This window comes from Saimiri boliviensis, chromosome 8, assembly GCF_048565385.1.
Source record: "Saimiri boliviensis isolate mSaiBol1 chromosome 8, mSaiBol1.pri, whole genome shotgun sequence".
Taxonomy (NCBI): Eukaryota; Metazoa; Chordata; class Mammalia; order Primates; family Cebidae; genus Saimiri; species Saimiri boliviensis.
Window position 1 is genome coordinate 97,914,800 of NC_133456.1, and position 17,661 is coordinate 97,932,460.

General features: G+C 40.8%; 1 protein-coding gene across 13 annotated transcripts in view; it reads right to left on the reverse strand.

Moving 5' to 3' along the window:
- Positions 1-17,661, reverse strand: part of KIAA1217 (KIAA1217 ortholog) — an 820,690-nt gene that overhangs the window by 94,552 nt on the left and 708,477 nt on the right. For 10 of the 13 annotated variants that reach the window (XM_074404924.1, XM_074404916.1, XM_074404923.1 and 7 more), the window contains one exon: positions 15,439-15,532. In XM_074404924.1, the coding sequence (XP_074261025.1) occupies positions 15,439-15,532 (94 nt within the window). Of the gene's footprint in view, positions 1-4,934; positions 6,290-15,438; positions 15,533-17,661 lie in introns of those variants that run through there. The other 3 variants (XM_039478638.2, XM_074404921.1, XM_010341226.3) reach the window with 2 other exon arrangements.

A 17,661-nucleotide genomic window follows, 5' to 3' on the forward strand; every position in this document is an offset into this window, starting at 1 on the left:
GCAGTCAGCTATCTACAGAACGCTCTATTCTGGTCCTCCTTCCTTGCAAGTGAGTGCAAGGACTGGCACTAGATGCTCATTCTAGATGAAGCTATCAGACCCTGACCACCAATCCTATGCATCAGAGGTGCTACATTTCATGAACATCACGCATCGAAGTTTAAGCACCCTATAGATCAGGCCCCTGCAATTTCTGAATTGCCCTCTTGTTGGCATTGGTATGATTGCTTATTGTTGTGTTTTTCTTTGATGACTCTTCCCACTCTATCAAGGGTATATGAAAAGAAACTGGTTCAAAGAGTGAAATCAGAACAAGGCAAAGCATGACCTTTGATGTCACAAGAAAAGAAAAAAAGGAAAGAAATCAATTACATGTGTTGATCAACCAACCGAGTCAAACACGCTTTCTGTGTTTCAGGAATATGGAGTGAGTTAGGGTCACCTGCACAATGGAAAGAGGTCCTTGAGCTTAAATGACAAGCTGGGTAGTCACACCTTTTATCTGGAGAGACTTTAAATAAGTAAATCTGCTAAAAAAATAATTTAATGAGTAGCTCTTCTTTTGTGCCAAATAGTAAGATGCTGATGGTCTTGAGAACTCTTAGAGAAGAATTAGATTTCATCTGGACATCAAAATGGTTCATTTTTTGCCAATTGCATGCTTTTAAATGAAGTTTTACCCTGTCCCTTCCTTGAAACCTCAATTTGTGCTTCACGTTAAAGCCTTGGTTTTTAAACTTCAAGCATTAACAAGATACCATCATTACTTTAGCTATATGTTTATACTTTCTGTACTAGTAATTATTTAATAATTACCTTTAAGTCAATTTTAAATTGACTTTTTTCCTCTTAGTTGTGACTAAGAATTATAATTGTGACTTAAGGAGTTAATGAATATTAACTCTGAAGTTCTTTGTGCTACCTGTCTTTCCAACATTCATTCAAAACAACATCATATAATTATTACCATTTACAAACTGTTTTTCTAGGTGCCAACTAAAATCACTGGTTCCAAGTAATGAACAACTTCGAAAGTAATGTGAGGAGTCATACATTAACATTTCACACAGCATAACTACAGGAGCTATTTGCCACAGCAAAGAGGCTGTTTTTTAAAATAATGCCATAATACTGTACAACCTTCTTGAGCCAATATTGCTTTATTCCAAGTATCTCATAATTTGAAGCAGCTGCTATTTTGCAGTTGACAAGATGGCCTATTCTCCTTCCATAAAAAATACTGGGTAATCTAAATCTGGTTAGTTTAAAATCCATTTATTTTTAGCCCAGCCTCATGTATTTCCAATTAATCAGCTCTGGCCTTACTACAGGATTTCTGATTCTCTTTCAGTAAGATAATCCGGAAGAGAGAGAGAGAGTTGTCCTGCTTTCTAGAAGATAAGTGAAAGCTGGCTAGACTCAGCTACCACAAAAGATGGCTAAGAGAAGTCACATAGACAGTGTTTTCCTAAATCAGTCAAGACGACAGACCTCATAAGATCCAGATCAGGTGATAACAAAAGCAGAAGACAGGCTAAATGGCACTGCATATAGACAAGGGTCTGGTCTTGGGGATGGTGACTTGAAATCCAGCCCTATTTTTGTCACTGCTTTATTTTGTGATCTTGACCCCATCACTCCAACCACCCCGGGCCTCCTGAGTCTCAAGTTTCAGGGAAATGGGTTACAAAAGATGATGCCTACGACCCTCTTTCTATTTCTAAAACCTTATGACTTCAAATAAGTCAGGTGTCTTTCTTTTCTTTCATTTTTGTTCTGATATAGCAGGTGTATATATTTATGGGTTACATGAGATATTTTGATACCAGCATGCACTGTGTAACAATCACATCAGGATAAATGGGGTGTCCATCACCTCATGCATTTATCCTTTATGTTGCAAAGATTCCAATTACACTTTTAGTTATTTTAAAATGACAAATTATTTTTCACTATAGTTACTCTGTTGTGCTAGCAAATATCAAGCCTCATCCATTCTTTCTAAATGATTTTTCTGTACCCATTAACTATCTTTAAAAAAATTATTATTAATTTCAGGGCTGTTTCTGAGGGAGCACCAGTGAGGCAGGCCAGGGTTGTTTTCTCAGTTAAAAATCTGCAGTAGCCAGCTCTAGTTCCTTAAAAGTGGACAGAGTATCTATGAGTCCTGCAAATCACATGCAAGCAGAGATCACCTACCCCACAAGAAAAAGTAGGACAGAGAGAAAATGTGCTAACAGTAGCCAAAATGTATCTTGAAAACACTTAAAAAAAAAAAAAAAGATTAGCATGTTCTTCTGCCTACCCCAAATTTATATAAAAGTAACACATGCTCATTGGAGAAATTTTGGAAAAAGCACCAAGAGAAGAATGATCCCCTGGAAGCCTTCTGTGGGGTAGGATCTCGGACCTAGGGAGCTTAGACTGATGCGGTAGAGAACAGCCTAGTATGGTTTGGGATGCCTTGCTGGGGAGCCACAAAGAACACAGAAAAGCAAAACCCCAGCAAGTGAACATGTAGGTACAAGGGGTGCAACTTGAAAATGCACATATACCCCCAGTCAAAGGCCATTTCTGCCAACATCTATTCTTTTTTTTTTTTTTTTTTTTTTTTTTTGTTTTGTTTTGTTTTTTTTTTTTTTGAGACGGAGTTTCGCTCTTGTTACCCAGGCTGGAGTGCAATGGCGCGATCTCGGCTCACCGCAACCTCCGCCTCCTGGGTTCAGGCAATTCTCCTGCCTCAGCCTCCTGAGTAGCTGGAATTACAGGCACGAGCCACCATGCCCAGCTAATTTTTTTGTATTTTTAGTAGAGACGGGGTTTCACCATGTTGACCAGGATGGTCTCGATCTCTCGACCTCGTGATCCACCCGCCTCGGCCTCCCAAAGTGCTGGGATTACAGGCTTGAGCCACCGCGCCCGGCCTTAACATCTATTCTTATAAGAGCGAAGAAAAGGGATGCGGCTTGGATATCAAAGGGCAGAAGGATGTGGCAAAAACCACTCAAGTGCGCTCCACGCAGCAGCGGCTCAGGACTCTTCGGGAGCTCACCCTAGTACCTGCTGGGGAGAAGGACGGTTCTGCTCCAATCAACTTTGAGTTGTGTTGGTTGTGTCGCCAATCCTGGATTTTATGCTGAACTGGAGCTGGAAGCCTTGATCCTGAAGCCTGTGTAGCGAGCAGCTGCATCCCCTGTTGATGCTGTTAGCAGTAATTACTTTGCATCACAAATCACCAGGATATTTTTGCTGCTGTGTTGATGTCTCAATCTTCAGGAGGAGGTGGGAAGAGCAATGTTGAAGGTGAAGTTCAGGCTCTCAGGCAGCTGAGCCAGCTGCCCTAACTTTAGAACCCTCCACCTTCAGCCTTAACATTCTTCCCATTCCCCTTCCTGAGAGCTCTGCCACAGCTTGAAGGGGCAGTGGGCAGGCAGTTAGCCAGTCTCCATTCAAAGATACTTTCTGGCTTCCAAATCAAGCTCACAAACAAGCTCCCTGCTCTGTCCTATGGAAACATTTTTTTTAACGACCACACAGCCTATGTAGCAAAGAAGAAAGCAGGAAAGGTCTGTGTAGTAAAGAGGAAAGAGTCGTTTATCCAAAGTGCTTTTCTCTATCTCTACACTATCTTTTCACTGTTTTCATTTCACTCTGAGTAAGTTGTAACCAGGTCCCTGGATAAACAACCGGTGTGATACTAGGTTTTGGATGCCACAGATCTAAAACAAAAGAAGATTCCAGAAAAGTACAAAATAGTTTATCTTGAAGCCACATAAACATGACTTATTTATTATTATTTTCTAGATAAGTCATCTATATTTGATTACAGACCTGAAGCTCTCAGCTACTAGGGAGGCTGTGCTGTCCAGGACTTAAAAAGGAAGACGGGCAGCCTGGATTTAAATCCCAGCTCTGCTACTTACTAGTGTGTGATCTTCTTCTCTGAGCCTTGGTTTTCCAATCTTAAAATGGGTATAATAGTACCTATTCCATAGGGTTATTATGACGATGAAATAAAGTAATAGATATTATGTAAACCACATTGGATAACTTCTTATGTATATTAACTCATCTATAAACTGGGATAAAGATATCCACAGGAATATGAATAAGCAAATTCATGAACACATGTATTTTTGAAAGGAAACAGACTGACTTAAAAGAACATTGCCCTTATTAACTTCCTTTAAAAGGAATCAATGCAAAACAGTGTGACTGAACTATTGCAAGAGTTGACAGAATAGTTATCTCAAGTAAACATGATTTCTGTCAAAGACTTTTTCGGGCCATCATTAAACCTGATATAACAGGCTTGTTATATTAAGCTTGCTAGTTAGAAACTGTAGAAGTTCTTAATGTGATTCATACAGATTAAATTGCTATTTCTTTAAAATTTTTTCAAGACCAGGATAAAGGCTATTTTTATTTTAAAATTTAAAGTGATTTTCAAATGATAAAACCACTGAATAATTTTTCCCTGGAATGTTAAAGGACACATATGATTTTCCCTCCTCATCTGTACTATGCCTTCAAATTATCGACTTTGCCTCGGAAACTGAATGCAAGTCAACATCCTCGTGAAAACACTGAAAACTGTCACAGAGCACATAAATCAGCAAGACCAGTAAAAGCAAACTATGTTGGCACTTTAAATCCTTTTCCAAATTATAAGGTTAACCAGAAACTAGACCACAAGATTTATAGATTGAAGACAGCTCAGTTTAATTTAAGTGGATTTTACGAAAATAGAATGATGTCAATGACAAAGAGAGGTTTTCTTCTAAGCAATGTGCAAGAAGTTAAAATAAAACCTAAAATTGCATTTCTTTATTGCAGTGAACTTGAATACAGAAGACAAGTTAATGAAAGATAAATGTGCCAGAGCATGACAAAAAAATTCTAAAGAAAATGTCTTATAAAGGCACAGTCCTTACCTTACATTTTCGGTGAGCTTTTCTCTTCTAGAAGAAACTTTCTAGACTTGCAGAGACCTCGGAACCACCCCTCTCTCCAATGCTTTCAGCCTTGCCTGTCTTCATGGTGACTAAATGCAAGGCTTGGGTTTTTTACAGAAGGAAGCTTTTAGTCAAAATATGTGGTTTAAAGGAGCAGTATCCACTCTTGTTAAAACTATTTCACGGACATTCAGAGGTTTTGTTTCTACTCTATGAAAGTTAATTCTGAGTAGGAAGGCATTTTTCCTGTCCCGGAAATCAGCATAACTAAAACCAATGCTGAGCTAACGAGAAATGTTTCTTCCATGTGTTCTGTCTGGCAGAAACTGCAAGCCATATCAAGGAAACACGTGATGTTTATAAATACAATATGGCTCATGTTGTCATAACCTCTCAATGACAAAAAATAAAAAAAATAGTACAAGGAAAAGCAAGCAGCCACGCAGCAGGAAAGATGAGATTTGTATCACTTGGAAGCTGCATATCAGATGTGCATATATTACCTTTTCTTGCTTCTTAAAAAATAAGACTTTATAACTGGAAGCAGAGAGGGAACAAGAAAATATCTACCATGTTCTGGATAGCCACTGCATTCAAATGTGTTTGCCTGGCTAATCATTTCTATAAGAGTCCTTCCTTATCAATCATAACAGACATCTTTTTGCCTTCCAGAAAAAACACAATATAAAAAATAGATCATTAGGTATATCACTCATAAATGAGTTTCACAGTGTTAACTCCATGAATTATAGAACACAGGCAAGGATATCACCCAACCTGAACTAATGTGAAAAGTTTTAGATGTCTATATCATTATTGATGATTGAGTTAATTGATTATTGTCTGTATCGTTACTGCTTTTTGCCAACGTATCTCTTGCATGAGAACGGAGACCAGATGAAGGCTCTGACTCACAATGGCTGAGTGAGTGACTCAGTAAACAGTTACAGTAATGAAGTTAACTGTTCTAAATTCATCACCCTCACATTATAAGTTTGGAGATATTTGAAATACTGACTATCAACTCAATCTAAAAGCAAGGGGCCAGGCACAGTGGCTCATGCCTATAATCTCAACACTTTGGAAGTTCATGGAGAAAGGATCACCAGAGCCTAGGAATTCAAAGCCAGCCTGGGCAACATAGGGAGACCCTATCTCTACAAGGAATTTAGAAAATAAGCCAAGTATGGTGGTGTGTGCCTGTAGTTCCAGCTAATCGGGAGCTGAGGCAGAAGGCTCACCTGAGCCAGGGAGGTCGAGGCTGCAGTGAGCTATGATTATGCCACTGCACTCCAGTCTGGGTGACAGAGCAAGACCCTGTCTTCAAAATAAGATAAAAATAAAGTAAAATAAAATAAAAGCAAGATTTGTTCTAGTGAATTATAAACACAGCAAAACCAGATCTATCTTATTTAGATTTGTTATCTAGAGATTTAGCTTACTTTCTCCCACAGGTGGATTTAACTCCTGAAAAGTCCACTCCCGCCAACACACACACAAAAGGTTAGGTAAGTGTGTGTTTCTGATGAATGCTTATTTTAATCAGACAAAGCAGATTTGTTTCTTTATTGTCATTCTTAAACTTCAGGGTTATTAACTTCTATTAAATTATATTGATGGACTGAGGAAAGGCAGGCATTCTTTTTTTTGTTTTGAGACAGAGTCTCACTCTGTCACCAGGCTGGAGTGCAGTGGCATGATCTCGGCTCACTGCAACCTCCTCCTCCCAAGTTCAAGTGATTCTCCTACCTCAGCCTCCCAAGTAGTTGGGACTACAGGCGTGCGCTACCACACCCAGTTATTTTTCGCATTTTAAGTAAAGACAGAGTTTTACCATATTGGTCAGGATGGTCTTGATCTCTTGACCTCATGATCCACCTGCCTCAGCCTCTGAGAATGCTGGGATTACAGGCATGAGCAAGGCAAACATTTTCGTTTCTCATTTGGGTCAGTGGCCAATACTGGGATAAATCAGGGAATGTGCTATAAACCTCAAACATGTACATTTACAAATCATTGTATTGATCTTAGTAGATAAGGCACTAACTGAAAGTTTGTGATAGAAAAGGGTTGAAGTAAGTATCATTTTCTACCTAGGCATTTAATGAGAATCTACTCAGGGCAGGGCATTGTCCGTGAGCGCCACAGGGAGCATAAAGATGAATGAAATGGATACCCTGTCCCGGAGAAGCTTAGCGCTGAAAAAGACACTTAAGATGTGTGCATCTATAACTTAATGCAGGCGGGAAAAGGGGAGTGCACAAAGAGAGCCGGGCAGGGTGGTGACGTTCTATGGAAGTTTCGAGAAGGGGCAGTGAGTGGGGAGGTTTAGAAAGAGAAGAGTGAGAGAGGCTTGATGAAAAGAGTAGTTTCTGGGTTAGGTCTTCAGAAATGTGTGGCCCCTGGACATGTGGAGATGACTCACGGACACGTTGATGAAGACAGTGGTGGGAAAGCATGGGAGTGACCACAGGCGTGATTACAAAGGCCAACTCTAGAGTTGGCCTGCCTGGCTCTAAATTCAGCTCCACTTCTCTTTAGCTGGGTGGCTTTGAGCAAGTTCACTGACCTCTCTAAGCCTCAGCTTCCAGCTCTGAAACAGGAGGACAGTAAGAATCCCTCTCACCTTGCATAGCTGTGAAAATCAAATAAAGTAAATACAAGCAAACTGCTCAGTATGGTGAAAGTACCTCAGAAGTGTTCCTACTGTAACCACTGTCATTGCATGAGAGAAAGGGATATTACTTCTGGGTCAAGAACTCCAAACAGATAAAGGAAGTCACCTAAGAGTGTTTTCTGAAACTTCCATTTTTGTGGGATCCTTTTGTTTCAGTGGGATGACTTGATACTTCCTGAATCCCAAAACTTCTTCTCAACTAGAACACTGCCTGGTAAAAAAAAAAGTGCTCTGAGTTCGGTGGCCACTGCAGACACAGGTACTAAACAGGCAATTCACTCCTTTTTCTTTTCTTCTTCTTCTTTTTTTTTTTTAATGGGTATCTTTTCAGTGTGCTCAGAAGAGGAGAGAATGAAGCAAAATTAAATATAAAAAGATACCATGAAATAGATGCGTAATGAAATTAAATGCAAAATGAAACAAATGTTAATAAAGGATATTTTACGTGTTCTAAAGTCTTAGTAGGAACATCATTTCAAAACTTGAAAAACTTAAATGGAAATATCAAGGAAGGGAGGCTGCAAGCTGTGTATAAAGAAGCAGAAAGAAGTAAGTTCAAATCCAGTGTCTGACACTGATCAGATGTGTGGCTTGGGAAAGACCTTTTTGGCTTCAGTTTTAGCACCTGTGAAAATGAAGCCAACATATCCCCTTTGCAGAGTTACTGACTAATTTAAATAATATGTAAAGTACTTAACACATTGCCTACTCTGCAGACACAAAAAGGTTTGCTATCTTCTATCTAGAACAACCATGGTAGAGAATGAATACTATTTATATCCCGATAGATTGCACAAAGAAATTAATAGAGTTCCCATACATTTTTACGGTTTTGCAGCAAAAAGAAGTCAAAGTGGAATGTGTAACAAAAGGAAGATGAAAGTAGGAAAATTAAAAAGAGAGTCCAGGAATGAAGCCAACACACAAAACACACGCCACAAATGCCTGCACTCTTGCTGTGGGTGGGCCACAAATTTAATTCTAAGCTTTAGAGTAGCAACACAAAGAGGGAAAATGATCACTTACAAGATTCAAAGTGTCCATATGATAAAAATAAACCAGGAGAAGCAGAACTATTTCTGCTGAGGAGAACAGAGAGATATTTTTACAGTGGGTCCTCATTAATGATAGAAAATGAATAACATAGCATTTGTGGAACCATCAGTAGGGGACTCAGTAAATTCTGTTTAACAATTGTTTACTCTGCACTCACCAAGAGTTAAGATGCCATGACTGGCTTTTGGAGGGATGTGAAGATGACCCAGCACATAATATGACTTTTGCCTCTGAATAATGTACAGTCTTTTGTATGAGATGGACACACAGCTAAATGACTATAACACAAAACGAATATGCCACATGCCCTTAAAAGGGAAAGATGAATTCTGACACAGCATTAGTGAAAGGTTTCCTGGAGTAGGTAGTCTTTTATTTGGAATCTAAAAGCAAGTTTTTATTATTTTGTAAAAGATTTTATTATGGGCCAAGCATGGTGGCTCCTATGTGTAACCCCAGCACTTTAGGGGGCCAAGGTGGGCAGATCACCTGAGGTCAGGAGTTTGAGACCAGCCTGGCCAACATGGCAAAACCCCATCTCTACTAAAAAATGCCAAAATCAGCCAGGAGTGGTGGTGCGCTCCTGTAATCCCAGCTACTTGGGAGGCTGAAGAGGGAGAATTGCTTGAACCCGGGAGGCAAAGGTTACAGTGAGCTGAGATCGCACCACTGCACTCCAACCTGGGCAACAGAGTGAGACTCTGTCTCAAAAAAAAAAAAAAAAGGAAAGTAAAGAAACATTTTATTATGGAAATTTTGAAACAAAAAAAAGTAGAGAAGACAATAAAACGTACCTCCATCATGCAGCTGACTTTTTTCTACGTTTTACCTATTTTGGTTCTTGGTTTGCTGCAGTATTTTAAAGCAAGACCCATTTGCTATATCATTTAACCTGTAAATACTTTAGTATGTTCCATCTTTTAAAACATAACCACCAACCTATCATTATGCCAGCTATCCCTTAATATCTTCTGATTCATAACATGTGTTCAAATTTCCCAAATTGTTTTAAAGATGTCTTTTACAGTTGCTTTGTTCTAATCAAAATTGGAACATGGTGTGCAGGCCACATTTTGTTATTATAGTACAGTAGGCCCCGAGAAACCTAACCACGCTCCCTCCCACATTTTCTCAGGCCAGCAATTTGCTGAAGAAATTAGACAATTGTCCTGGAATATGTTAGATGGGTAGAATTTTTGAAAGGCAGATATGGGGCCGGGTGTTGTGGCTCACGCCTGTAATCCCAGCACTTTGGGAGGCTGAGGCAGGAGGATCACAAGGTCAGGAGATCAAGACCATCTTAGTTAAAACAGTGAAACCCTGTAGTCCCAGCTACTCAGGAGGCTGAGGCAGGAGAATTGCTTGAACCTGGGAGGCGGAGGTTGCAGTGAGCCAAATTTGCGCCACTGCACTACAGCCTGGGTGACAGAGCAAGACTCTGTCTCAAAAAAAAAAAAAAAAGGCAGATATGTAGAGAAGGAGAGTGAAATTGAGACGCTTGGAAAAAGGGAACAGGAGAATGAGCTGTGGGAAGTAAAAACTGTTAGGTGGCTCAGTAGAGAAATAATGAAGGCTTTAATTTCAGTAGCCATGCTGTCTTGGCTTAAATCTCAGCTCTGCTACTCTCTGGCTGTGTGGCCTTGGAAAAACTCTTAACATAAGGAGCTATTGCATCATCTGTAAATAGGGGGGCTTATAGCAAGACCTGCCTTAAAATATTATCTTGAGGATTAAATAATTAAAATTACTGGCTGGGTGTGGTGGCCCATGCCTTTAACCCCAGCATTTTGGGAGGCTCAGACAGGTGGATCACTTGAGGTCAGGAGTTCAAGACAAGCCTGGCCAACATGGTGAAACTTCATTTCTACTAAAAATACAAAAATTAGCCAGGTGTAGTGCGCATGCCTGTAATCCCAGCTACTCAGGAAGCTGAGGTGAGAGAATGGCTTGAATCCAGGAGACAGAGGTTGCAATGAGCTGAGGTTGTGCCACTGCACTCCAGGCTGGGTGATAGAGACTCCCTCCCCTGGCCCCCCAAAATCCCACAAAAGTGCTTAATAAGTGCTCAAATAAGTTAGCTATTGTAAGAATAGTGGTACAGGCAGTGGCAGGAAGGTCACCTGTAAGAGGCCTTGCAGAGTGGAGTGGATAAGTTCTGGTGACCAGCTGGACGCATGGAAAAACAAGGGTCAGGCAGGAGAAGAATCACTGATAACTCAACGTTACATTCCTCCTCCCGCATTCTCCAAAATATGCATGGCACACACACAGGCCCACGTGCTTGTGCACACACACACACACACATGCCGTCATAGCCCCTCCATTCTTCAAAAGGTAATCAAGAAAGATAAATAAAGCAGAAGAAAGATTAGGAATTCTTTTTTCAACAGAATGCATTGGAAACTGTGGAAATAATCTTCATGTGAAGACACTTAGAAGCTGAACATTGGAGTCTTGAATTCTAGAGATGGCAGAGCTCAGGATATGGTTTCAGTGGTCACATTGATGTAATAGTCAAACAAGTGTTAAGAATCTCAAGTGCAAAGGTTCAGATAAAAAAGAGCATATTTAACAAAACAAAACAAATAAAACCAAAACTAGAGAAGCCTGCTTGAACACAGGCAAGAGGAAGAAGAATCAGGGAACGAAGGAGGCTGAGGTGTCTGTGAACGCAGACAAGGAATTGAGACACAGCAGCGCCGTGGAGACCACTGATTTCTAAGGAGACTGTGCATTGGTGTCAAACACAAAGCTCAGTAGAAGAGGTCTGGGAGGCAGCGACTACTTTGGGTTTTAGGGAATAATTTAAGAGGCAGGGCCAATCTGGCAATTGTCCATATACAAGTAAAAATCAAAGATAGGCAAGAGAAATCAAAGGAGGCAGAGAAGAGGGAGAGTGTTAAATGATGTGAGCTGAGAATCTTGGAAAGCTGTCTTGCAGCACAGAAGAAGGTGGAGAAGCCCCCACACTGTGAAAAAGCCACCAGTTTTGGTGAATAGCAAGTCACCCTGAAAGCAGGACAATTGTCCAATTCCTTCCATGAACTGCTGGTATGGAAAAAAGTGTACTTTTTGAGAGTCATGAAATGGAATGGTTCCATCTTCGAGTTGTACATTTGTGAATTTAAAACGCTGTGAGTACATATATAAATTTTGCAAAAGGGCCTGTTCCATATGGTAAGCTCAGTCCCTTGGGAACTGAATTATCAAAGCTCCTATGTGATGTAAGGAAACAAAAGCCATGTAGTGAAAATAGATCAGGGTGGTGGGTAGAGAAACAGGAGCCAGGTGTGCTGAGTTCCACCCAAGAACCACGAGTCTCCTTAGACAGATCAGCCTCAAAAATGCTCAGCTAGATGCTAGATGAAAATCTAGATACATATTTTCCCCACCACGCGTTCATTCCACGCACACCCTGAGGCCTAGTCTAGCACGCTTTCTAAGTAGCACATTTCCAATCATAAAACCGCTCTGGGAAGACTGATTGTTTTAGATGGAGAGTTTTACCTTGTCTTTTCTTTCAAAGGCAAGCTATTACATTCATTGCTTAAGGAAAGTCTCAGACGCCCCTGAGAAGTTCCTGTGTGACTGCTGCTGTCCCTCTGTTCGTTCCAGCTGATGTTTTTCATGACATGCATGTTGACTGGTCATAAGCAGGCAGCTGGGAGGTCTGTCCCAGGCTGTCTCCAGAGGCTGGTGAGTGAGGTCTGATGACATCAGGGGCAGGACTGCAGTGACTGACTCATGTGAGTGAGTAGTTAGCGTCGAATTCCTTCATGGCCACGCTCCCATTGCAAACATATGGGAGGATGGAGCTTCCTAACTCCACCCTGCAGCGTGGTTTAGTCTACAACAATTGATCCTTGCTCTGTTCTCTATTTCTGCTCTCCACCATCGGCAGCAGGTTGTGCAGCTGGGCTCCAGAGGCAGGGCTCAGCAAAGCGTCCTGCTCTTTCATGGCAATGCAACCACATTCATCAAGGAAGGAAAAAGAATTCCAACCTGCAGAGCCAAAAGGTGAGGGCAGCTGAATTCCATGCCTTTTAGCGTCTGCAATCTGTGAACAAGAACCACTCCGCCAACTGCAGGCATGATCACACCTTGCTGGGTTTGAAATCGCTTTCCACTTCTCATTTCTAAGTAATCGGGATCGCAATATGAAAGCTTTTCTGTTGGTTAAAAGGTAAACATTTATTGTCCTCTCATTTGGGGACAACGGTTGAGTTTCTGACACACACAAAACGAGTGTTTAAAGTAGGTTCTGGGTAACCCAGAAAAAAGGATCAGCAGGGTTTCATCTTCAAGTAAAAACAGAAGCAGTCTGCAGAAACCCATAGCACATGTTCTGCTTTCTGATCAGCTTTGCTCATGTGGTCAATATTTGATTCTCTCAGTCCTCACTGCTGGTCCTTACGTAGGAACCAGAGCTGCTGGAGGGTTAAAACAGGGGCCCTTCCAGCCACAAACAAGATTCTCAGAGGCGATTGTGGGGAACCTGTGTGGAAATGGCTCTATGTGACAGGAACAGAACTCTCAGCACCATGGAACTCCAGTGTGAAGACTAGACATAGCAAAAACAGATATTCAAGGAGCAAAGACATTGATGAATGTCTCCGCAAAAGAGAATAAGAAAGTAATAAAAGGCAAATGGTGCTGTAATATTTAGTCCATGCTTCACGATTGGCATGACTCATTCTGTCTCCATGTGGCTCTGGTTTACATATAAAGTGTAACTGGCGAAAGAAACCTCAAAATCCTAGAATTTCTGAAGTAGTGACACAGCTTTCAATTCAAGTCACACATCATTTCTGACATAAAAACAACAGCAGTTGAGTACGTGAGCAGCCTTTCCCTCCAGAAGTGCAGGCTCTGATCCCACAATGTCATCACTCATATTCCAGTCCAGAATGACACAGACCTTCTCCCAGCACTTCCAGCTAGATCTCCTGGCCTCTTTTATGGTTCTAAATTTACCCCATATAGAAAGCAGAATGATGGTCCCCTAAAGATATCTGCATCCTAGCCCCCCAAACCTACATCAAGTTACATGGAAAAGGGAGAGTAAAGGTTGCTGAGCAGCTGAACCTGAAAGATTTTTCTGGAGTATCGGGTAGGCTCAAAGTCCTTAAAATGTCTTTAAAAGTTGGCTAGGTGTGGTGGCTCACGGCTACAATCCCAGCAGTTTGGGAGGCCGAGGCAGGCAGATGAGATCAAGAGATTGAAACCATCTTGGCCAACATGGTAAAACCCCGTCTTTACTAAAAATTCGAAAGTTAGCTAGGTGTGATGGTGCGCATGTCTAGTCCCAGATACTTGGGAGACAGAGGCAGGAGAATCCTCGAACCCAGGAAGCGGAGGTTGCAGTGAGTAGAGATTGTGCCACTGCACTCCAGCCTGGTGACAGAGCGAGACTGTCTCAAAACAAACAAACTGAAAAACAGTGGATGCAGGAGGGTTAGAGATATGACCACGGAAGCAGGGGCAGAGGGAAGCTATCTTGCTGGGTTTGAGGATGGAGGAAGAGGACAGCAAACCAAGAAATGTCGGTGGCCTCTAGAAGCTGAGGGGAAAAAAAAAAATTCTCTCTAGGGCCTCCAGAAAAGAATGTACACTTGCTGGCAACCCCTTATGTCAGATCAGCGAGACTTATGTCAGTCCACAGACTCTAGAACTGTAAGAGAGGAAACCTGTGTTCTTTTAAGCCACTGAATTTGTCATAATTTATTACAACAGCAACAGGAAACTAATATATGCTATCAGGAGCAGGGACAGCCTCACTCAGAAGCAAAACTGCAACTCCAGGACAGAACAGTGTCTGGGTTTCTTTAGCAATAAAAGGTAATCATTTATTTTTTCCTAGTTAAACTTAAGCATCCAGCCAAGTGCAAATCTGTAGAAAAAAAATGGCACAGTGTCTTCTAAGAGAGAGAGAGAAAGAGAGAGAGAAAGAGAGATAGTTGTGTGTATGTGTGTAGGGGGTGTACAGCTGAGAAGCTAATCTTCTTTTTACCTCCCATTTTTGTTACAGAGGAATGTAACATTATTTTTAGAAACTCAATCCCTTTCTAGTGGACCAGCATTAATGTGATCTTAAATCTGCTTTTTCAGTTTCTCCTTTTCCTTCAAAACATCCCTGCATGCTTTGAATGTTCAGATAATCTCCTGAGACAATCTAAATCTAGAGAATTTTAGTTCCCAAATCATGCAGATTTTTGTATTATGCCCTCTACATGGTTCAGAGAAGATCTGATAATATTTAAGACAGCACAACAACAAAATTCTTCCAGGGTAGCCCCTGAATTAGAAGGTGAGAAATTGAACTAGAATGTTAGGACTTGGAAGAGCTTATGTAAGAAAAAGAATAGATTTTCCATGCAATTGTGCACCTCGTTTGCCTGACCGTATGTTAGGTTTGGTTTATTGGAAGAAAAAAATGCAAGAGATCTGAGCCGGTTAATGTATTATGGACCAGGAACCCTTTTACAGGAAGATTTTCAGAATTTTAAAGTGAGGACATAACTCCATGCTTAAAGATCAATTAGGATGTGTCAAGCCTTATTTTAATCCCTTTTGCCCTAAATAACCAGGGAATCTTCTCTACCAAGAACAAATAACGATCCCCTAGGTGAGATGAGTGTGGAGCACCCCCCCAACACTTGGTTGTAGAGTATGATTACATTAGGAGTACAAGCAAGAGGAAGAAGGCATTGACTCACTGAATAAAATTCCAAACAGGTCAGAAACACTTACCCTCATGTCTCCGTTCATCGTTTTTGGTGTGTGATTAAACGCATGTGCGGGATCCTTGTTGTACACTTTGAGGAGTGATCTGTCTTGAATGTTCCTGGAATCAAAAACATCAATAACTATGGCAGATGAAAGAAGCCTGACTTTGGCCATTTCCTGAGGCTGCCCTTAAAGATCAGGTAAATAACATGGACAGACAATCCAAAGGCGATCGACCATGCTCCAGTCAAAAGTTATGGGACCATAAAATAGGCAATTATAAATAAGGAAAAGAAGAAGAAAAATGACTTCAGCTTTTCTCTCCTTTCCTCCTTCCTGAGGAAAGTGTTATTCCTCTAGTACAGCTCCCCACCCATAAATATCGGGGAGCATGAACTTTCTTTCAAGATTCCGAACATGAAAAGCTAACACTTAAACAAAAAATAAAGTTCCAATATTTACAATACATTCAAAGAGATTTGGTTAATATTTAAATATTTAATTGTTTACTTTTCCCAAACACCTGGTTTGCTTCTTATCTAATGAATACACATGAAAGCATTTTTTTTTTTTTTTTTTTTTTTGCCTTCAAACGCTTTCGGTAAGGGAAAGAAAAGGTATCTTCAGTCCAGAAAAAAAAGAAAAAGCAGTACCACAAAGATCTAAACTAATATCTTTACCATGCCTTTTTTCCTTCCACAGTGGATTAGAAAGCAGTTTTTCTATATACAAATTGAATTGCTGGATGTGAAGAAACAGCAGCAGATAATTTCTTTTTTCTCTGACCCCGGCTCTTAAAGCCAAAAGATACCATAGCAAAAGACAGGGTCAGAGCCTACCGTAAAATTATTGAAGACCACATGAATGTCTACGGAGTCCTTCTCTCTCCATGTTCAGCTTTCATCACCAGAAGGGCCACCCAAGGCCCTGTTGGCTCTGTCTACACTGCGATTCCTTCCAATGCCAGCTCGGCTAGCTCAGAGAAATGTGTGCAGGAGGATGAATTCCTCTCCTCCAGGTGCAGCCTCATTTAGTGGGCTGACCCAATCACTGGAATTACTGGCTCGTGTTTTTGTTTTAACTGAAGTGGAGGATTCTTGAACTACTCTTGTTTCTCTCCTTTAAATACCCGCCAGTAATTGCTTTGAAGCAATGACTAGCCCAAGCTTGCACAGTTGCTCCAGTAGCTTGTTAGAAGTCAGCTTCAGGGGGAGCCAGCAGCCCCTGTCATTAAAGGGGGCTGGGTTAACATGAAGGGGAGACTCACAGAGGTAAGGATGTGGGGATTTGCTAAAGCAGCTCACCATTGGGCGAGAGGAAGAAGTCACAGGTGAGGATTTGAAAAAAGAGAAAACCTCATGGGAGCCAGGGAAAAGGCTAACTGTGATTCTGGAGGTATTTAAAATGCGTGAAGCTGGTTTATCATGACTTTAGAAACATACGCATTCGAGATGAATCAACAGTAAAGGCCTGGATTGGATTTACTGTGGCAACATTTACAACGCAATATTCTGACCTGAACTCTCTGTAGCATTTCCTTAAGGAAAATATGAGGAACCTAACGCAATGATGAAACAGGCAACTTTAGCAAACATGCTCGCATTTCAGAAACACTGAAGGATGTGCAATGAAATTTGTCTCTGAATTTAGAAGATTAAAGTCATTGTCGTCAGTTGAAATCTACATGATACTTTTTTTTTTTGTCTTATATAATGCTGGTGGTGAAAATTTCTTCTGCCATTCAAATAAAATATAATTGAGGCATTTGATGCATAAAATCAAAGAAATAGAATAATTCTTTGGAAATGACATGCATGTCCTCACATAGCATAAACATTATTGTCATCACCAAATAAAAACATTGACTTCATTTGAACATTTTTAAGTTCATTTTTTATAATTAAATCAAAGTAACTGAAAAGTGAAATTACAGACAAATTATGAATCAGTGATTTTTCCACTTAAATATGATAAATGAGAGTTTTTAAAAACCATTAGGCTATCAGGCTGGGTGCAGTGGTTCACGCTTGTAACCCCAGCACTCTGGGAGGACAAGGCGGGCAGATTACTTGAGGTTAGGAGTTCAAGACCAGCCTGGCCAACACAGTGAAACCCCACCTCTGCTAAAAATATAAAAATTAGCCAGGCATGGTGGTGCACACCTGTATTCCTACTCAGAAGGCTGAGGCATAAGAATTGTTTGAACCCAGGTGGTATGACTGCAGTGAGCTGAGATCACGCCACTGT